The sequence below is a fragment of the Brienomyrus brachyistius genome, chromosome 14 (assembly GCF_023856365.1).
Source record: "Brienomyrus brachyistius isolate T26 chromosome 14, BBRACH_0.4, whole genome shotgun sequence".
In the NCBI taxonomy this organism is placed as follows: Eukaryota; Metazoa; Chordata; class Actinopteri; order Osteoglossiformes; family Mormyridae; genus Brienomyrus; species Brienomyrus brachyistius.
The window spans coordinates 22,253,703-22,276,349 of NC_064546.1; the positions used below are offsets into that span (position 1 = coordinate 22,253,703).

The 22,647-nt window shown below is 53.1% G+C and overlaps 1 protein-coding gene across 1 annotated transcript in view; it reads left to right on the forward strand.

The window, feature by feature from the left end:
- Positions 1–3,330: 3,330 nt before the first annotated feature.
- The window catches only part of rock2a (rho-associated, coiled-coil containing protein kinase 2a), a 30,073-nt gene continuing 10,756 nt past the window's right edge, over positions 3,331–22,647 (forward strand). Inside the window, exons 1-11 of the mRNA XM_048974415.1 lie at positions 3,331–4,104; positions 14,494–14,575; positions 14,871–14,971; positions 16,330–16,467; positions 16,556–16,816; positions 17,806–17,950; positions 18,046–18,184; positions 18,280–18,371; positions 21,656–21,815; positions 21,912–21,975; positions 22,468–22,556. Coding sequence (XP_048830372.1) covers positions 4,006–4,104; positions 14,494–14,575; positions 14,871–14,971; positions 16,330–16,467; positions 16,556–16,816; positions 17,806–17,950; positions 18,046–18,184; positions 18,280–18,371; positions 21,656–21,815; positions 21,912–21,975; positions 22,468–22,556 — 1,370 coding nt within the window. The 5' untranslated portion in view covers positions 3,331–4,005. The remainder of the gene's footprint in view (positions 4,105–14,493; positions 14,576–14,870; positions 14,972–16,329; positions 16,468–16,555; positions 16,817–17,805; positions 17,951–18,045; positions 18,185–18,279; positions 18,372–21,655; positions 21,816–21,911; positions 21,976–22,467; positions 22,557–22,647) is intronic.

Genomic DNA, 22,647 nt, shown 5'->3' on the forward strand with positions numbered 1-22,647 from the left:
GATAGACGATATAATTTGTAGTACGACACGACGGGGGAAGACAAGTGTCTTCTGATAATACAGTTTTTCTGAATGTGGTATTTGTATAGAGAATTGTGGCTTGTTGGCTTGGCAATGTGCTATTTTTAACTAAAGCAATGTTAGGTTTACTTCTTTGACGCTAAGCGAGCAGCCTGGTGCGTCAGAAAAGGCTTCGAGGACAGCAATCCGCTGCCGTCTGCCCGGCGAACGCTGCCTTGTAAGGGTTGGTTATAAAACTTCCTTCCTAACTTATGTAAATCTTATGTAATCTGACATCCTCATACTGGCCTGTACAGTCCTCCCCGCATCATCCAGCATCTAAAACACTGCTTTCAGATATATTTTTTGATTATTCACTTACTCACTGAGTCGTGTCGTTGGGTTGTTACACAAAAAAATTTGAAAATTGTGTTTAAAATTTAAAATTATAAACTGTGCAAATGCAAATTATTTATTGACAATCGAAATTATGAATAATCGAGGGCGTAGACTGGGTGTGGACGGCAGGGAAAGTCATTACCAAAATCGTGGGAGTACCGTGCGTGTTTTGGGGGGCGGGGGGTTCAGGGCTGGTTTTGTCCTTCCGAATGCTGAAACGTGATTTACGCAGTTGTGAATAGTTATCAAGTAATAATTAGCGGAAACTAAGTGCGTGCGTGGGGTTTGTTGTTATAGTGTTTTGTCTGAAAGGGGATAAGTGATTGGGGTGTTTTCAAGGGCAACAAGCCCCAGCTGACACAGTACAGGTGGCGGAAATGCCACAGACGAGCTACAATCAGTATAACATCATCTTCGCAAAAGCCCCATACATCATTAGTAAACCTGTATGGAAAACGCCTACAGCTGCAGTATCCGTCACAAAACCGGTGTCCTAGTGGACAGATTCCACCACGGTCTTGCGCAGTCTTTTCGGCCGTATTATCAGCTCTCCGACATAACCTGTTGCCCTTCGCGTTTCATGGTATGATCATACCAGGAAAGCCAGAAAACGCGATGAAAAACGCAACACGTCGTACTGCGTTTTCATCTTGCGTTTGTCCACGTTCTTGTGCGTCTTCATACGTTTTTAATGCTGCGTCATATTAGCCGTTACTATGATTGTATATGATCCTCCCTGGAAAATAAATGAGTAACAATCTCATAAAAACACTTTGGAATGCGTTTGTATCCATTTTCATTCTCATTAATGCGCAGTGCAGAGAAATGCGTGCAGCAGCGTGTTTTCAAAATGCACTGCAACGCAGCATTCTATGCAATATATGACGTTCTAGCAAATCGCAGAACGCGCGCATTGATGAAAAATGCATCGCATCGCGCGTAGTGAGAGGAGCCCTCAAAGGCAACGTTCTCTTAATATACAACACGTACGTTTATTCTGCAATGACGCAAAGATTCCAGCAGAGGGCAGACCCAACACAGATCATCTTTAAATTCCGTTCATTTTCTGTTACCAGAAAGCCAGGAAAATCGTAAGAGTTGCCGATTTAATAGGTTATGGCGTTGCATTCCGACTCCAGTGGTCTGCATTATGTAAAGAACCTTCTAAGCCATTTTGTTAAATGCATCGGACATGGCGATTTTTCTTGCAGATAAACGCGCCATTTACATGAATCCCGCCTAATGTTTTGCCCAATAGGTGGCGCTCAACAACCGAAACTACATATAAGGAATTGATTTAATGAGTTCACGATTACAATAAATTATAGGCAACGTAAGTCAAAGTCAAATAAGGTGTACAAGTTACAATATATACGTTAAAAACACATCTAATCAAACAGTTTGGCTTATTAGGGGTTATTGGGGATGTCAGAGTCGATCTGTTTGAGGGACCTGGATTTGCCCAATGGTTTTTATTAGAGAACAATTTCCCCGAGCAACAAGCACTGTAGACAGCCGGATTGGATTTTAAAACCTCGGAAAATGTGAGATACGGACACTGTAATCCAAAAGAACTCTAATTCGAAATTAAAAATGCCCAACTCTGCAGAATAAAATGAACGTTTGATTCAGATACGAGATGCTTTCTCCACTACAGGTTTCCAGCGTTTTTTCCTGTACCACATGTGTTCTGAATTAGTGAGACCATCGCTATGCGATATAATTATTATAATTAAGTTAAAGCAATCAATTAAAGTGATGTTTTACTGCATATGGTCGGTTTTGCAGCCGAAATGGCCACTGCGACAAAAATTACTTGCGATTTTTGTGGAGACTCCTCATTGAAAGAGTCCTGGGAAGTGATGGTTACAAAACTCATCTTGATATCGGAACCGGCGCACAGAAGTTAATCTGTAACATAGATTATTTTACTGTACAAAGGTTGTGTCGTAAAATAACAGAATGGGTTTGCACTTGGGTCTGCAGGCTAGTGAAGAACACTTTCAGCTGCAGTTTGCTCAGTATGAGAAGCACCAACGAATGTCTCAGGAAATCATTGCTGCCGACGGTTATCAGACAGTCATACTCACCCACATATTTATTACCATTTCTACCGTAGGGCCTCTTATTTATTTCTTGCAGAGGTTGTTGTATGTGGTACTGTGTATTGCACATTTTTGTCTCTTTTTGTGTGGTTATGTAGGCTGCGCAATCTTTAAGCACAACAATTGTCTATTGTCTTTAGATTAGATAGATGGAGCAGATAGATTAGACAGACAGACGTAACCATACCCGAAGAAGAGTAATGTTGTGCTCTGGACTGATCGTTTTAATGACGTAGTATATTAAAAACCAGTACGTCGTTTTAAGTGTGACCTATAGATGTTAATCGATTATCAAAATATCATTCATACTCAAGTCGCAGTCGCGTGACAATGCGCTTCGGATCACGTTGGCTTAAGATGCTGGTAAGTTTTCTAATGTCAGGTCATTTCAAGTAAAAAATTAAGTTAAGTGGGGTTAAATTTACGGCAGGTGATTTTTTTTTTTCTAATTTAACACCAGATTCTTTTTTGTTTCCTCTTCTTTTCATTTGGAAACAACAATGATTTGCTGATTTATAATATAGCATCTTCTATAATTTTACAGCAGGACTTTCAGTTCTATGAACAACATAACGCATTTAATCTTTATTGATAATTTAAAAACATTACAATATATAATAGCTCCAAAATTAGCCTATGTGTCGCATAGAATCAGTAAATTCTGACAAAACGGCCTCAAATGCGATACAATCTGCTCAATAAGACGCTGGTCATAAATGGCTCTTTATTAAAACTGATAGCGTTTATCTGCCTCCGCGGGCCGCTTTCCGCACCGCAGCCGAGCGGACCGGTGATCGCAGTCCGGACGGCCGAGCGCAGAGAGGGGGGTTATGGGTAAAGGAGGCAGAGTGCGCGTCACGGGGAAGGACGGGAGCGCCTGGAGCCCAGAGGAGTATGGAGGGCAGAAGGAGGCGGTGAGCCACCCGGCGCACGGAGTGTAACAAAAAGACAACACAAATCAGGATACAGACAAGAAACAAAGTGACGAGAGACGCCGCCGTGCGGGAAAAAGCGAAAAGCGGCTCCTAGTTCGCGGCTCCGCGTACACCGGCGCTTCGGATGCGGACCGACTTCGCACTTCACTGGCGGCAAAGAAAAGATCTGGATCCCGAAGACGGGGGGACCGAAGGGAGGCAGCCTCGCAGAGGAGGGGGTCGGGAAGACGCCCCGGTCCGCCGCCCCAAAAGCATTAAGTTTGACATCGGCGTGATGATGCAGGCGGCAGACGGGGAAGTTTAATGCGGCTGCAGTGTGCGCGCGGCGCTTCGCCCCTTTGGGCTTTTTTTTTTAACCTGGAATATTTGTGGGTCCGAAGCAGTTTCAGGAGGCGGCGATTCCCAGGCTGTTTAGGCCCACGGACATAACCCAGGAACAAAAAATACATACAGGGGGCTGCGTTGGCCGTCTCCGGCTAAACGCATATTTAAAACGAACAACAATAATAAAGGAAAAGTGTTTTTTTTTTCTTTGGACCGCAAGCAGCGCCGATCCATCCACTAAGATGTCGTCAGGGGCAGAGAGGCGGCATGAAAACCGGGTGAAAAAGCTGGAAGCCATGATCCAGGATCCCAGATCCGCGCTCAACCTGGAAAGTTTGGTGGTAAGTTTGCGGTGCTGTTTTATTAATATTTAATACGGCTGCCTTGTTGCTGCAGCCCTGCGCCGGACCGTACGAGTCCCAGGAGGAGTGAGCTGGCCGGATCGCGGCTTATTGACTTGTATTCCCTGTTGGCATATGTATTACGTATATTTTTGTGTATTTGTATTATGCAATATGTCAAGTTAATTCATGACCATGTTTGACCATTTCGCGCACGTCAGCACTCAGATGACCGATGTGTTCATGATTTTGCACGTTTCCTTGAAGGATGTGGACTTTAACCGCCCCTTTCGGCTTTATTGACTATTAACGAGGCGCGTTGGGGACTTTCAAAGCGCATCCTGATGTCCGTGAGACCTGGGTAAATCCGGCACATAAAACGGCTCGGTCCCGGCTGGAGGGGCAGAAGATGGAAAGGGGGCGAATGCCGATAACGCCCCGCGATGTGCCGCACGGTCTCCAGCAATAGCGAACGCGGCTTCGGGCGGCGGAGACGCCGTCTGGCTGTAATAATGCAGCCAGTGACTGCCGACCGGCGAGGGACTCTGCCATGGTCTCATGGCTCAGGAATGCGGACTTGAGGCTGGACGCCCAGCTTTTCATCGCGATTAAACCCGCCGATCGTTTACAGTGCGCGCGCCGAACAGCCGCGCGCCGCCCGTAATGCCTGTGCATTGCTGATCGTGCAGATCTTTGCCCTCTTCTTTATTTTCGTGGCAAAAGCAGTGAGGTGATGTGTTAAATATGCAGGAAGAGTTGAGTTGGGGGGGGGGGGGAAGGTTTATTTTCCGGGGATGAGGTAGATCAGCGAGTGGGAAGACTGCGGGGGAGGCGGCACAGCAGATCCTGCACTCCTCGGTGATAGTGCCTTTTTTAAATCCCTGTTTTTAACACCTACCCCCCTCCCCGCCGCCCCCAACATCATACGCTATGGCTTCTCCTATCAGCAGTAAGCCTTTACCTCACCGCCTTTCCTGTGTCTGAGCGTCACAGTCCAAGGAAGCACCGAAATCGTGCTTGTAAAGGGACTGTCTGCTTGTATCTGCTCAGGTGGGGGTGTGATGGGTCAGAACCCTGCAGTGACTGATATCCCCCTGAAATGCACCCGGGTCCAAACAGTCACCTCACTATGAGCAGCAGAGTCACACAAACATGCACATGGTCTCTCTGCCCCCCCCCCATCTCCTGCTGAAGGGTGGGATTAGGCAGTGGCAGCTGTCCCTTAGCTGGCATTGACTCCGGATGCCAGCAGAACCCCGGCTGTTGTACCTTTGAGCATGGTGCACGAAGCGGACAAGTCCCGCTGTGCCCACAGAGGAAGCCGTGAGGTGAGGTGGACCGTGTGCTCCTGGCTTTGGGGGAGGATCTGCAGCCCGTCCCGGAGATTTGGCTGTTTCTGGGACTGAATTAATCCACATGGGTGATAAAGTAGTAGAGATGCAAAATATCATTTCAAATCCAGACTTGGCCGTTGGCCCCGCGGCTCCTCGGACACGCTAGACGTGTGTTAGCAGCGCTAGAGTTAGACACAGCTACTGAAATGATTTGCCCATCCGCCGTCTTCCATAGTGCAGGTTTTATAAGAGGTCAAAATGCACTGACGTGTGACACGTTTTAATCCACTGCTAACCCTGGTCCCTAGATCAGTCTTTGATTTTCCATAGAATAAAAAAAGATGTAAATGTCATTTTGCTGATCTGTGCTGGGCAGTGATCAGTGTCTGTGATCAGTGTCTGTAATATTAGTATTTTGGTTATTAGTCTCGGTCAGAATGTCCACATCGGGGCCCCAGTATAAAATGCTGCTGTTCCCCCAATGACTGACCTTTCTGATCCGTTGCCCTGTGGTTTGTGAGTGACGGTGCCCAGTGTGCTGTTGCCATGGCGCCATCACAGGATGCGTGTGGCGTGTCAGTTGAGTGAGGCGAGCACTGGCCGCCGCCCCTGCCTGCTCCCGCCCCCCCCCGCTAGAGGGAGTGCGTTTGTGAGGCTCCGCCCCCCCCGCCACCCCCCCGCTAGAGGGAGTGCGTTTGTGAGGCTCCGCCCCCTGCTAGAGGGAGTGTGTTTGTGAGGCCCCCCCCCCCCCCCCCCCCGCTCGCCATCGGGAAGTCGGCGCTCTTCCTCATTCTTGGGAAGGCCGCTTCTGGGTGTTGTGGGGGGAGGAGTTTTCGTATGGGTGAGGAGGCTGTGCCCCCAGGCCTGTCAGCAGGTTCAGGCTCAGATGGAATTCCACTGTTAACCACCCAGCCTGGGTCACCGCCCCGAGCCAGGCAGGACAATGCTGTGTCCAGACCCATCCTGGTTCACATGCCGTCCCCCCGCCCTGCCCCACCCCACCCCACATCACCTTACCCCAAGCTACCCACGGCAGTGCTGTCTTGTGGTGACCCCCCCGAGGGTGACTGGTCCTGTCCAGTGTTGACGTGGCGATAGTAGCCTGGGGCACAGGCTAGGGAGGAGGCTCGCATTCTGCATCTTTCCTTATTTTCAGTTTTCTCTCTCTCTTTCCGCTCTGCTCTGATAACATCTGATGACACACCCTGTTGATTTGGAGCCAGCCAGTGTTCTCATGGCACTGATGCATGCTGGGATATGTGGCTTGAGGGTTAGCAGCTCACCCCCCCACCTAATTATTTATGGCCTCTTTTAATTTTAGATTTATCCAGCGCGGTGCGTTGGCCATTAGCGGGGAGGGACCTTCCCACAGCTGGCACCTGCGGTTCCCCCCCCCCCGAAAGGAAATGTATCTGATAAGTTTAGCGAGGCTGAAGTGGCAGAGACACTCCGAATGAGATGATTGTTCCGTGCCGTCTGTGGGACGTGGCTTTAACTTGCTGGGTTGATGATTAAGTGTGAATCATTTCTAATGTTCGGTACAGCGAGTATCTTCCCTGGGGGGTGGTAAATAAAGTGCTTGATGCTTACAGCCATGTGCCTCCCCCTGAGTATATAAGGAGATTTCCAGCAGTTTAACAGAACGATTAGTATAATTTTTACTCCTTTGAGTGTTTTGATGGTGTGAATTTTGCCGAGCTTTACTGTGTTTGGGGGCGGGAGTGGGCTGTTTGGGCCTCTGACTGGCCACAGTGACCACCCACTCATCCTGTTGGGGGGGGGGATTAATGTTTATTGGCTAGTGTTGTGCCATGCCCCCCCCCCCGAGGCTGAGCTCTCTCTCCCTAAATGGAGACAAAACAGCCCACAGGAAATTGAAATCATATCCTGGATTTAAATTTGAATGTGTCCCGAAGAGGACACACCCCCCCCCTTCCCTGGTATTCCTTATCTTTGAGGGTGTGGAGGCCCCAGGGATTCACTGTGCTGCAGGACAATTGGGGGAGGGGGTCCCACGGGCGACAGTGACGGGGTGAGTGCCGCCCGCTTTGCAGACAGGTCAGGGATCAGCCGGTTTAGCGGAGAACCGAGTAGCATTAGCTGGAAATGACAGGCTTGTTAAGTTAAGTTCGTGTAGAGCTTCGGTTGCGATTGTACTTTCTAAGCTGGTTATATGGCTTAGAACTCCCAGGAAATACTGATGATGATGGTGATGATGATGATGTTGGTGGTGGTGATGGTGATGATGATGGTTATTTCGGTGGTGATGATGATGATGATGGTGGTGGTGGTGGTGATGGTGATGTTGGTGGTGATAATGATGGTGATGTTGGTGGTGATAATGTTGGTGATGATGATGATGGTGGTGGTGATGATGGTGGTGGTGATGATGATGATGGTGATTTCGGTGGTGATGATGATGATGATGGTGGTGGTGGTGGTGATGGTGATGTTGGTGGTGATAATGATGGTGATGTTGGTGGTGATAATGTTGGTGATGATGATGATGGTGGTGGTGATGATGGTGGTGGTGATGATGATGATGGTGATTTCGGTGGTGGTGATGATGGTGGTGGTGATGATGATGATGATGATGATGATGGTGATTTCAGTGGCGCTGATAATGGTGGTGTTGGTGGTGGTGATGATGATGGTGATTTCAGTGGTGGTGGTGATGATGATGGTGATTTCAGTGGCGCTGATAATGGTGGTGTTGGTGGTGGTGATGATGATGATGATGGTTATTTCGGTGGTGGTGATGATGATGATGGTGATGATGGTGATTTCAGTGGTGATGGTGATGGTGATGATGATGGTGATTTCAGTGGCGCTGATAATGGTGGTGTTGGTGGTGGTGATGATGATGATGATGGTGATTTCAGTGGCGCTGATAATGGTGGTGTTGGTGATTATGGCAGGAGGCAGGAGCTGCGCAGAGCAGATAGGCGTCCAAACTCACATCTCCTGTAGAAGCTTCAGCTCCAGGTTCTGCTCTCTCTGTTTGCAGTGTTTTAGACTGGTGGAGCAGTGGGGGCAGTAGTGCTCGTCTGGAGACGGGTGTTTCAGCATTGAGAAGGACCTTCTGTTGGACCCTTAAATGATTATTATTCTGCATCACTCACACACACACACACTATCATAGATACACACATCCACACACACCATCACGCAAACATAAACACGCACATACACATGCACGCACCATCACACACACCATCACACACATACACACGCACACACCATCACACACATACACACGCACACACCATCACACACACGCACACACCATCACACACACGCACACACCATCACACACACGCACGCACCATCACACACACGCACGCACCATCACACACACGCACGCACCATCACACACTCACACACGCACCATCACACACTCACACACACACACACACGCACTCCTGTAGTCACAGACTGCCTCCTTCACATGCTCTCTCACACTCGCACTTTTCCTTCTTTTCCTCCACATAAGCGCAGACTCTCTCCCCCTCCCCCAAGTGGGTTAATTCCTGAAGGGGGGGTTGCCCTATGAATCCACGGCAGCTTTATTCTGCTTCAGAGGTGCCTCCCCACCCCGCGGGGATCCAGGGTCTCTCTGTGACCCACTCCAGATTTATGTTTGCTGCCTCTGTCTACAGGGAGAAAATGCTGCCGTATAAGGTGGCCGGCCGAGGCGCCTTCCCCCAAAGCCCCCCCATCTCGAGCCTGTGGCTGTCAGCAGCTGCACTGTTCCTTGCAGGCCACCCCAAGTCACTGAGCAGGAGCAGCAGCGGTGCATTCCCAGAATGGCTCCGCCTACTGGTGGATGCTGGGAGACCTGGGAGGGCGTGGGACAGTTTAGTGTGCGGTGGAGGTGGAGCTGGGCTGCAGAGTGTGTAAGCGGATCACAGGTGTGCTGCATGGGACCTGGCTGTTGCGTGATGGCATGAGAATGCCGGATCCCCAGCCACGGGGACGCCCCCCAGGTGTCTGTGTCCTGCTCACGCGGAGCCGGACCTTTGCCGTTCCCTGTACGCAGTGTCATGGAGAGGTGTGTGCTGGTGACGTGCTTGTAACGTTCCGGGAGAACATGTGAGATGCTCCGCTCACAGTCTGTGCGTGTTTGGGGACTGACTCACAGTGTATTTATGTACCTCTCTGTCAGTGGGAGGTGCTGGGAGGGCATGAGGCTTCAGCAGGCTGTGCTCCTGGCATTTGCTCTGCATGACACTGACCAGGGGGTGGGGGCTGGGGTCCTGGCTTCTTGAAGGGCTTGGCTGACCTGTGTCCACCCCCCATGTGAATCCCGACCTCACTGATCTGTCTGTAGTGTTGTATGTGACCCCCCCCCCCCCAACCCAGTTTCTCTCCGGTGGAAGCGTGGTCAGCGTCTGGCCTGTGGTTTGTCCCTGTCACACTGGATCCCCGTGTCTGGCCTGTGGTTTGTCCCTGTCACACTGGATCCCCGTGTCTGGCCTGTGGTTTGTCCCTGTCACACTGGATCCCCGTGTCTGGCCTGTGGTTTGTCCCTGTCACACTGGATCCCCGTGTCTGGCCTGTGGTTTGTCCCTGTCACACTGGATCCCCGTGTCTGGCCTGTGGTTTGTCCCTGTCACACTGGATCCCCGTGTCTGGCCTGTGGTTTGTCCCTGTCACACTGGATCCCCGTGTCTGGCCTGTGGTTTGTCCCTGTCACACTGGATCCCCGTGTCTGGCCTGTGGTTTGTCCCTGTCACACTGGATCCCCGTGTCTGGCCTGTGGTTTGTCCCTGTCACACTGGATCCCCGTGTCTGGCCTGAGGTTTGTCCCTGTCACACTGGATCCCCGTGTCTGGCCTGCGGTTTGTCCCTGTCACACTGGATCCCCGTGTCTGGCCTGCGGTTTGTCCCTGTCACACTGGATCCCCGTGTCTGGCCTGCGGTTTGTCCCTGTCACACTGGATCCCCGTGTCTGGCCTGCGGTTTGTCCCTGTCACACTGGATCCCCGTGTCTGGCCTGCGGTTTGTCCCTGTCACACTGGATCCCCGTGTCTGGCCTGCGGTTTGTCCCTGTCACACTGGATCCCCGTGTCTGGCCTTGTGACCCATTTGGCTCTGTACCGCTATGATGTCGCACCCTAGTCCTTCCTGTGATACTGTGGTTTACGAGGGAGGGGGCACCCGCACTGCATTCTGGGGTGTGTATCTTCATGGGGATCTGGGCGACGTTTGCCTGCCGCACCTCTGCATGTCCCCGCAGCTCCCATGACGGTTTAATGATTTTCTTCTTTCCCTTCGGCAACAATCGCGAGCAGGATGAGTCACCGGAGCCGCTAACCGCTCTCGGTGTGCTGTGCCAGCCCCCGCTCCTCTTTGTCCTCGTTCCTGTGAATGCCTGTGGTCCTGGGTCCTGCCCTGACCCGGGCTGCAGCCAGCCTGCTGTTGATATGTGCTTGACTCGGCCCAGTCCTGGAGCCGCCCCCCCCAGCCCCACTGAATCATGGGCCGGCTGCTTTGTGTCTTTATGGCTACTTTTATGGCATCCGAAGTTCCAATAAAAGCACAATGTGGTTGGTGGGGGGGGGGGGTAGCTGGGGGGGGCCATGCCTGTCAGTCACCCCTTTTCAGGGGCTGAGGGACCCTTGAGGCCGGTGTGATTACTTTGGTGAACATCCAGTCTATCAGTTTGACTTGTGAATGTAGTACATGGCTAATGTCTTAAACTCTGATAAGCAAATCAGTACTCTTGGGTACTGGTGAGTACCTGCTGGCTGATTGTAGTATGGTGGGTGCTGGTGATTAGTAATAGGTACTGGTGAGTACCTGCTGGCTGGCTGACTGCTGTATGGACGGTACTGGTGAGTACCTGCTGGCTGGCTGACTACTGTATGGACGGTACTGGTGAGTACCTTCTGGCTGGCTGGCTGACTGCTGTATGGACGGTACTGGTGAGTACCTGCTGGCTGGCTGACTGCTGTACGGACGGTACTGGTGAGTACCTGCTGGCTGGCTGACTGCTGTACGGACGGTACTGGTGAGTACCTGCTGGCTGGCTGACTGCTGTACGGACGGTACTGGTGAGTACCTGCTGGCTGGCTGACTGCTGTACGGACGGTACTGGTGAGTACCTGCTGGCTGGCTGACTGCTGTACGGACGGTACTGAGGAGTACCTGCTGGCTGGCTGACTGCTGTACGGACGGTACTGGTGAGTACCTGCTGGCTGGCTGACTGCTGTACGGACGGTACTGGTGAGTACCTGCTGGCTGGCTGACTGCTGTACGGACGGTACTGGTGAGTACCTGCTGGCTGGCTGACTGCTGTACGGACGGTACTGGTGAGTACCTGCTGGCTGGCTGACTGCTGTACGGACGGTACTGGTGAGTACCTGCTGGCTGGCTGACTGCTGTACGGACGGTACTGGTGAGTACCTGCTGGCTGGCTGACTGCTGTACGGACGGTACTGGTGAGTACCTGCTGGCTGGCTGACTGCTGTACGGACGGTACTGGTGAGTACCTGCTGGCTGGCTGACTGCTGTACGGACGGTACTGGTGAGTACCTGCTGGCTGGCTGACTGCTGTACGGACGGTACTGGTGAGTACCTGCTGGCTGGCTGACTGCTGTACGGACGGTACTGGTGAGTACCTGCTGGCTGGCTGACTGCTGTACGGACGGTACTGGTGAGTACCTGCTGGCTGGCTGACTGCTGTACGGACGGTACTGGTGAGTACCTGCTGGCTGGCTGACTGCTGTACGGACGGTACTGGTGAGTACCTGCTGGCTGGCTGACTGCTGTACGGACGGTACTGGTGAGTACCTGCTGGCTGGCTGACTGCTGTACGGACGGTACTGGTGAGTACCTGCTGGCTGGCTGACTGCTGTACGGACGGTACTGGTGAGTACCTGCTGGCTGGCTGACTGCTGTACGGACGGTACTGGTGAGTACCTGCTGGCTGGCTGACTGCTGTACGGACGGTACTGGTGAGTACCTGCTGGCTGGCTGACTGCTGTACGGACGGTACTGGTGAGTACCTGCTGGCTGGCTGACTGCTGTACGGACGGTACTGGTGAGTACCTGCTGGCTGGCTGACTGCTGTACGGACGGTACTGGTGAGTACCTGCTGGCTGGCTGACTGCTGTACGGACGGTACTGGTGAGTACCTGCTGGCTGGCTGACTGCTGTACGGACGGTACTGAGGAGTACCTGCTGGCTGGCTGACTGCTGTACGGACGGTACTGAGGAGTACCTGCTGGCTGGCTGACTGCTGTACGGACGGTACTGGTGAGTACCTGCTGGCTGGCTGACTGCTGTACGGACGGTACTGGTGAGTACCTGCTGGCTGGCTGACTGCTGTACGGACGGTACTGGTGAGTACCTGCTGGCTGGCTGACTGCTGTACGGACGGTACTGGTGAGTACCTGCTGGCTGGCTGACTGCTGTACGGACGGTACTGGTGAGTACCTGCTGGCTGGCTGACTGCTGTACGGACGGTACTGGTGAGTACCTGCTGGCTGGCTGACTGCTGTACGGACGGTACTGGTGAGTACCTGCTGGCTGGCTGACTGCTGTACGGACGGTACTGGTGAGTACCTGCTGGCTGGCTGACTGCTGTACGGACGGTACTGGTGAGTACCTGCTGGCTGGCTGACTGCTGTACGGACGGTACTGGTGAGTACCTGCTGGCTGGCTGACTGCTGTACGGACGGTACTGGTGAGTACCTGCTGGCTGGCTGACTGCTGTATGGACGGTACTGGTGAGTACCTGCTGGCTGGCTGACTGCTGTATGGACGGTACTGGTGAGTACCTGCTGGCTGGCTGACTGCTGTATGGACGGTACTGGTGAGTACCTGCTGGCTGGCTGACTGCTGTATGGACGGTACTGGTGAGTACCTGCTGGCTGGCTGACTGCAGTATGTGACTGCCTGACCATCCTCAGCAGGACTGTGTATCTCTCTGCTTACTGCCTCTGTGTGGCCCCCCAGTCCCCCAGTCGAGCTGGTGACAGACACCCCAGCTTCAGCTCATCTTATCAGCAGGCAGGCTAATGGCCCGGGAGAAGCTCCCTCCCCCCATCTACCCCGGTGTTAACCACAAATATCCCTGGAATGGATGTGCAGATATGCACTCTTTCCTGTTGTTTTCTGTGTGGGGGGGGGCTCATGTTTTTGTGTCTTGCGCTGCTGTTCCTGCTCTGCGTGGGGTATTTGGGGGGGGCGGGGTGATGTCGACCTTCTGAGGGCAAATCGCTGGGTCTGTTGTGCCTCACGGGGGAGGGGGAGCTATTTCCCAGCATGCCCTGGGCTCCCGTGGCCAGAGCTTGGCCCATAGATGAGGCAACAGAGGAAATGACTTGCAGACTGGCTGTGGGAGCCGACTTCCTGCCGGAGAGCGAGGCTTCGGAGCTGTGGACGCCGCATGTCACTTCCTGTATTGCTGGACCCTGAGTGCTTCCCCCCAGTAGCCGTGTTTGTGTGTGGAGAGCCTGTGTGGCTGCTGCGTGGCGGCAGTGTTTGTGCTGCATGGTCTTGGCTGCGTGGGCGATCGGCGCATTCGCAGCCTCCGGTTGGGGTAACAGGTGTAGAGGATTATGGGTAATATCTCCTAGGAGACCAGATATGGCCAATCATCTTAACTGCAGCCGGCCTGGCCTGTGTAAAAAGGCGGGCTGGAGAGACGGCAGCCGCTTCTCTCTCATCCACTCAGCGATGGTCTCCTGGTCATGTGACCTGCGTTTTGCTGCTTTCTTAAACACACACACACACACACACACAAACACACACACACACACACACACACACACACACACACGCACACAACGTAACTGCAGCTCTGCTCTAGAACTGGCCAGCTGTGCTGCGTGACCCTGGAGTGACTCTGGCCCCCATAGACCTGCTGGGTCATTGCAGAGCTCAGTCCTGGTTCTGCCCAGTCACTGAGGCCACTGGGAGGTTGGCTGTGCTGTTTCACTTGCCTGTTATGATGGAGAGGCTCTGGACCCCTGCGACCCCGCATAGGACATGCGGATGGAGTCCCCCTGCCCCTCACTCGTCGCCTCCATGCTCTTCTCTCCGGTAGGATGCCATGAACGCCCTGGTCCTGGACCTGGACTTCCCTGCACTGCGGAAAAACAAAAACATCGAGACATTCCTGCAGAGATGTAAGTGCTTCCACGCCTCCTGGGCTGGGATTCTGTGCCTTTGGGACGTTGGCAGTCCCTGAATCCGCAGAGGACATGCTCGGTGTTGCCGGTGGCGACGCTGTTTCAGCCAGTCCGTACCGGTTCTGCGGGGCTGAAGGCGACTGCGTTAGCACAGGCTGGGGGAGATCTAGGTTTAAGGCCTTCGGACCCTCCATGCAGACACAGGGTTTGGCCACAACAGTGCTCTGATGACAGTGTGGTGGTGTCTTGACGTTGCCATGACAGTGCAGTGACGTTGCCATGACTCCCGCAGATGAGAAGCTGATGGGCAGCATGCGGGACCTGCAGATGATGTCAGAGGACTTTGACAAAGTGAAGGTCATTGGTAGGGGGGCGTTTGGCGAGGTGCAGCTGGTAAGGAACCAGGGCAGCGCGTCAGGGGGGGGGGGGGAGGGGAGGGCACCTTGCCTTCATGGTGTCTGTCTTTGCCACGCTGAGATGGATGTGCTCCAGTCTGAGCAAAAAGAGAGTCACTATGTGCTAAAACTACTCATTAGCTGCAAGACGTTGGAAGTGTTTGTGAAATGACTACTCTGTGTGTGAGTGTCCGTGTGTGTGAGTGTCCGTGTGTTTGTGTGTGTGATCCCAGCTCTGTGTGTGTGTGTGTGTGTGTGTGTGTGTGTGTGTGTGTGTGAGATCCCAGCTCTGTGTGTGTGAGATCCCAGCTCTGTCCGCGCGCGCGTGTGTGTGTGTGTGTGTGAGAGATCCCAGCTCTGTCCGTGTGTGTGTGTGTGTGTGTGTATGAGATCCCAGCTCTGTCCGTGTGTGTGTGTGTGTGTGTGTGTGTGTGTGTGTGAGAGATCCCAGCTCTGTCCGTGTGTGTGTGTGTGTGTGTGTGTGTGTGTGTGTGTGTGTGTGTGTGTGTGTGTGTGTGTGTGAGAGATCCCAGCTCTGTCCGTGTGTGTGTGTGTGTGTGTGTGTGTGTGTGTGTGTGTGTGAGATCCCAGCTCTGTCCGTGTGTGTGTGTGTGTGTGTGTGTGTGTGTGTGTGTGTGTGTGTGTGTGTGAGATCCCAGCTCTGTCCGTGTGTGTGTGTGTGTGTGTGTGTGTGAGAGAGATCCCAGCTCTGTCCGTGTGTGTGTGTGTGTGTGTGTGAGATCCCAGCTCTGTCCGTGTGTGTGTGTGTGTGTGTGTGTGAGATCCCAGCTCTGTCCGTGTGTGTGTGTGTGTGTGTGTGTGTGTGTGAGAGATCCCAGCTCTGTGTGTGTGTGTGTGTGTGTGTGATCCCAGCTCTGTCCGCGCGTGTGTGTGTGTGTGTGTGTGTGTGTGTGTGTGTGTGTGTGAGATCCCAGCTCTGTGTGTGTGTGTGTGTGTGTGTGTGTGTGTGAGATCCCAGCTCTGTGTGAGTGTGTGTGTGTGTGTGTGAGTGAGATCCCAGCTCTGTCTGTGTGTGTGTGTGTGATCCCAGCTCTGTCCGTGTGTATGTGCGTGTTTTCACTGCATCATTTATCTCTGCACTATTTTTTTTACTTCCTGTTTGCAACTTGCACGCCATGTTACTGTACTATATGTTACTATATGTTGCACCAGGACTAATGGAGAAACACTGTTTCATCACTCTGTACATGAATGAAGCTGCTGATGACAATAAAGTAACCTAGAACCCCCTGTGCCCGTGTCCCTGTGCCCGTGTCCCTGTGCCCGTGTCCCTGTCCCTGTCCCTGTGCCGGCTCCTGTGTGTGTGATCTCGGCTCTGTGTGTCCTCCCTGGCAGGTGCGCCACAAGGCATCTCAGAAGGTCTACGCCATGAAGGTGCTCAGCAAGTTTGAGATGATCAAGCGGTCTGATTCCGCCTTCTTTTGGGAGGAGCGGGACATCATGGCCTTTGCTAACAGCCCCTGGGTCGTCCAGGTGGGGGCGCCTCAGCCGGTGGGGGTGAGCTATCGCGTGACTTGCGAGAATGTTTCCAAGCCCCGCCGTCTGCTGCTGTGCCCCTCAGCTCTGCTGCGCCTTCCAAGATGAGCGCTACCTATACATGGTGATGGAGTACATGCCAGGCGGGGACCTCGTCAACCTGACCAGCACCTACGACGTCCCTGAGAAGTGGGCCCGCTTCTACACCGCGGAGGTGGTGCTGGCCCTGGACGCCATCCACTCCATGGGCTTCATCCACCGCGACGTCAAGCCCGACAACATGCTCCTGGACCACCTGGGACACCTCAAGCTGGCCGACTTTGGGACCTGCATGAAGATGGACTCGGTGAGGCCCCCCCTCTTAAATTTGTAAATGCTCTTGCAGCCATATGCTTCTGAACTCAGTTTTAGGGTTGCAGTGAGCCCCAATCCCCCAGCAGCGTCCGCCAGTCGCCCCATCTTCCTGGTACGGACAGGAACCTTTCATGCTGGACTCAAACAGGACTTGGTTATAAAATGCTGATTGTAGAATGCAGGGGAGGGGGCTTCACTACATACCCCCCTAGCCCCCTGATCCACCAAATAACACACTGGATTAGTCAGCCGCCTGCATCTAGCAGGATGGAGTGTCAGAGCTGCAGAAGCGTTGCTCAGCATCACCATCTAGTGGACAGAATGTGACCTGCACCCAACCCCCGACAGTGACTTGCTGCTGGCTCTCAGCCACTGTGTAATTAGCATAATTCACACCTTGTTTGTTAAGGATTCGCAGCTTGGGGTCTAGTTTTGAGGGTCTGGTTGTAACACGGATGTATGAACCAGCCGACTCATGGGAGCCGCATCGTTCGATCTGATGCTAATTAGCCCATTAGCACATGAGGGCTGTGATGCTGCTGCCCGGCCAGCCTGTGTCAAACTGTCTCTCAGCTCCGGCTCCATATCGCCGGGTGGGAAATCGATAGCTTCTGTGTGCGAATTCACCAGCTTGCCCTTTGGTGGATGGAGCTGACAGTTGACTCTCCATCTGCCGGTGAACTGGGATGCCAGTGAATGCCAGTTGGCAGGATGGTTTGGGGTTTAGTCTGGTGTATAGCTTAGACTGCAACTCTGCAAAATGATTGCCTATTATAAGCTAGTAATGGAACTAAAACCAGCACCCCCTAGTGTCCGGGAGGACTGGGATGTCTCGGCCCACTATGAAGCTAATGGAGCTGTCTGTCCATCAGTCTGTCTGCCTGTCTGTGTTCTGAGTGTGTGTTGGGGGGAGGGGGGCAAGGCAGGTGGCTGGTTCTGGAGTAAAAGCTTTTGATCTCTGTGGGCTCTGTCTGCTGGCAGACCGGGATGGTTCGCTGTGACACGGCCGTTGGAACGCCAGACTACATCTCTCCTGAGGTGCTCAAGTCCCAGGGGGGCGACGGCTACTATGGGCGGGAATGTGACTGGTGGTCAGTGGGAGTCTTCATCTTCGAGATGCTGGTTGGTGAGTGAACGTAGCCCCCCCCCCGGAGACCTGAGGCTCTGTCCGCTGCTGAATAACCCCTCCACCCCCTGCCGCTTTCCCCCCCATCTTCACAGGCGACACCCCGTTTTATGCTGACTCTCTTGTCGGGACCTACAGCAAGATCATGGACCACAAGAACTCTCTGAACTTTCCGGACGATGTGGAGATATCTGAGGACGCCAAAGACCTCATCTGTGCCTTCTTGACGGACAGGTAAATGACAAATGATCGTGTGATGGAGGGGGGCGCAGGGGAGGAAGATATCTGATTGGTCCATGGCAGACATGTGACCCTCGCTCTGCGCGCAGGGAGGTTCGTCTGGGGCGCAGTGGCGTGCAGGAGATCAAACGACACCCTTTCTTCCAAAACGACCAGTGGACCTTCGACACCATCCGGGACAGTAAGTGCTGCTATTTATCATGGGCCAGGCCAGTCTGGTCCGGTACAGATCGGTCCAGAGGTTACAGAGGTTAGCCGTTACTGACTGGACCTGTTTGTTTACCTGCGTCTGTGAGGTGTTCCTCAGTCCCCCTGTAAAATACACTTACTAGGTTCACTCCTAATGTATCAGGAAACGTTACGTAACCGTCTCTATTCGCCTCGTAATAGTGTCAGGATAATGACGATAATCGACTTATCGCGTTGCATGGGCCATGACCTTGATCATTTTTCTGACCTCGATATTACTAAATTGCGTTTACGTGACATCGAATGCCCCTAAGCCTTCACACCGTACCGCCGCTGCCGCTCTCTCTCGTCTGCCCTGTGCTCCGCAGGCAACCCTCGGGGCTGCTTTTCACTTCACGCAGATGCCTGAGGGCTGTGATGCTGGAATATCCGCAGTCCTCAGTGTTCGTACTTCCAGCTCCAGCAAGCCAGGCATCTCATGAAGCTACACGTAAAGCAAAACTAGATCTCAAAAGAAGAAGGAAAGTGCATCAGAAATGAATAGGATGAGGACACTGACTCAGAAACATACACGGCTGCATGGCGATGCAGTACAAGCATTTTATTTTAGTTAGTAGCCATCTGGGAGTCTTTGTGTGGAATCGTATAAATGCCTCTAATTCTGGACTTTCTCCATCATTCTTCAAACCTTCTTGCCATTTTCGTCACCCTGATACAGTCTGACCCCTGTCTGGCTCCCCGCTACCCTTCCCCAGGTGAATGATTGGTTGTTTTATCACGTCACCAAGCGGAGCTGCCACAGAAGTGGGTGGGCAGTATATTGCCTGTTAAGAGCCAATGACCCCCCCCCTACACCTCTGTGCCAAATGTAATATTTAGTACAGTTTTTGATAAGAGCCTCAGAGTCCATTTAATCTCTTTTTTTGGTTGTTTTATGTTTTATGTCAGACATTTACAGGTCTTTGCTTTCCAGTGTTTGAAGATTCTCATGAATTAGAAGTTCATCTCACTTTGAAATGCGGCGTTCGTGCTGTTATGGTATTATAATGGTATCAGTGGTGTAAATCATCTTAAAAGCACAATAATATCGAGACAGGCCTCAATGGTTAAGGCAATGAGTTCATAACCGAGTGGGGTGTTGGTTCACATCCCATGATTAGATGAGATAAACGTTATTGATCCCAGGGGGAAATGTAGTACATACAGCAGCGAGGTACGCCGGGCACAGCCCAACACGCCTGTACTGCATACAGCAGCGAGGTACGCCGGGCACAGCCCAACACGCCTGTACTGCATACAGCAGCGAGGTACGCCGGGCACAGCCCAACACGCCTGTACTGCATACAGCAGCGAGGTACGCCGGGCACAGCCCAACACGCCTGTAGTGCATACAGCAGCGAGGTACGCCGGGCACAGCCCAACACGCCTGTAGTGCATACAGCAGCGAGGTACGCCGGGCACAGCCCAACACGCCTGTACTGCATACAGCAGCGAGGTACGCCGGGCACAGCCCAACACGCCTGTAGTGCATACAGCAGCGAGGTACGCCGGGCACAGCCAAACACGCCTGTACTGCATACAGCAGCGAGGTACGCCGGGCACAGCCCAACACGCCTGTAGTGCATACAGCAGCGAGGTACGCCGGGCACAGCCCAACACGCCTGTAGTGCATACAGCAGCGAGGTACGCCGGGCACAGCCCAACACGCCTGTACTGCATACAGCAGCGAGGTACGCCGGGCACAGCCCAACACGCCTGTAGTGCATACAGCAGCGAGGTACGCCGGGCACAGCCAAACACGCCTGTACTGCATACAGCAGCGAGGTACGCCGGGCACAGCCCAACACGCCTGTACTGCATACAGCAGTGAGGTACGCCGGGCACAGCCCAACACGCCTGTAGTGCATACAGCAGCGAGGTAGGCCGGGCACAGCCCAACACGCCTGTAGTACTTACAGCAGTGAGGTACGCCGGGCACAGCCCAACACGCCTGTACTGCATACAGCAGTGAGGTACGCCGGGCACAGCCCAACACGCCTGTACTGCATACAGCAGTGAGGTACGCCGGGCACAGCCCAACACGCCTGTACTGCATACAGCCGCGAGGTACGCCGGGCACAGCCCAACACGCCTGTAGTACTTACAGCAGTGAGGTAGGCCGGGCACAGCCCAACACGCCTGTAGTACTTACAGCAGTGAGGTACGCCGGGCACAGCCCAACACGCCTGTACTGCATACAGCAGTGAGGTACGCCGGGCACAGCCCAACACGCCTGTACTGCATACAGCAGTGAGGTACGCCGGGCACAGCCCAACACGCCTGTACTGCATACAGCCGCGAGGTACGCCGGGCACAGCCCAACACGCCTGTACTGCATACAGCAGCGAGGTACGCCGGGCACAGCCCAACACGCCTGTACTGCATACAGCAGTGAGGTACGCCGGGCACAGCCCAACACGCCTGTAGTGCAAACAAAGTAAACCTGGTTCAAACAAAAAGTACACAGAATATCCTGAAAAACGAAATGTTAAGGAAATATATATAAATCCGCGGATGTTGAATGTGTAAATATAAAAAATTGAGAGCAGTGGAGCTTTACTGTAACAGTGCTCTGTAGTTCATAGTAGTTTGTTGTAAAGTACTTGGATTGAATTGCCGTATAAATGTCAGAAAAGTATGATGAACTGGATGAAGTGGAAGTTTGATGTGGTACTTTTTCAAGACGCTGCTTGTTTGCACAGACAGCCTGGGTACGGTTCAGGCCCTGAACACCAGACTGGGTCCCGTGTGATGTGCCCCCATCAGAGTGTGTCAATATAGCCTTAAGGTGATGATACACGGGGCAACTTTTTAAGCAGTGTTGCCGGGCAACTGCCAACCAGGTGAGACCAAGGGTAATTCGTCTGGAACTGGATGATCGAGAGAAGTTGTCCAATGCTGGTCACAGTTTTCTTTTCAAATAGAAATCTGTCGCCTAGTATGAATAGGAAAGTGCCTGAGCAGCACTGCCTGGCAGCACTGCTCAGCAGGTTGCCCTGTGTATTGTCGCCCTTAGTTGCAGCTCCCCACAGACCCAGAGTGTGGTTCCAAAGGGATGTTACTCTAGCTGTTGCCGTGGAGACGGCCGCTTCCAAGGCCCGCCCCTTTTTCAGATTGGCTGCCTGGATCACCAGGCTCATGGGGGAAAAGAATCAGAGTGCTGCCAGCTCCTGCCTTTTCTGCGATTGGACGCACACACACCTGTGTCACCTCCTGCGGCCCCCTCTCTCACCCCAGCCGTGGCCCCCGTGGTCCCGGAACTGACCAGTGATGTCGACACCAGTAACTTTGACGAGATTGAGGACGACAAGGGCGACGTGGAGACCTTCCCCACACCCAAGGCCTTCGTGGGCAACCAGCTGCCGTTTGTGGGCTTCAGCTACTTCAAGGAGAACCAGTAAGAACTCCCAAGCCTCCCCTCCCTTCCCCCCCTGCAGTCATACCCCTGTGGCTTGGGGGGGGGAATCTCATCCTGCCCAATTTTACCCCACAGGTTGTTAAATGACACAAATTCCACCGCTATGAAGAACGAACATCAGACGTCCATCAAGCGGGAGGTGGGTGCTTAGGATTTGTTCCCATGATGCTCTCCTCTGGATTCTCTGAGGTTTGACGGCCAGTGGGCAGGATGGCTTAAACGTAAACGTAATACTCTGACTCCTCAGGCGCTGCATGGTCTGTGAGATGTTTACCACCCACACCGCGCATTTGTGCAGGGACTCCTATTGACTGCAAACAGTCACTGCATATATACAATATGTAGAAATATTAAGACTGACAGAGTGTTCCTCTCTGTTACAGGACAGCTCCGCAGTGAGTACTGCCTTGTCCCTCTGCTGTACAGTGTGTCCATTCAGAACCAAGCATAGCCACAGGGAGCCACCCCGGATATTCTAAGATCTTCTACTGTGTCGTGCATGTTCCTGTTCTAGAAACTTCCGTGTAGATTAGATTATAATGGCAGAGATGCCCTGAGTGGCAGCTGTGCCCCCAGACTGGCCGTCCGCAGTGTGTGTCCTGTTTATAACCCCACACCTCCCCACTCCCAGTCTGCTCAGCTTCAGAAAAAAATTCACGTACTGGAGGAGCAGCTTAACAGCGAGATGCAGGCCAAGGACGAGATGGAGCACAAGTGCAGGTAGGGAGAGGCGGGCTGGACGGCCCCTGGGGTCCTGCCTGGTCGCCATGGCCACCGGTGCCACGGCATCTGCCACATGTGGGCATCTCAT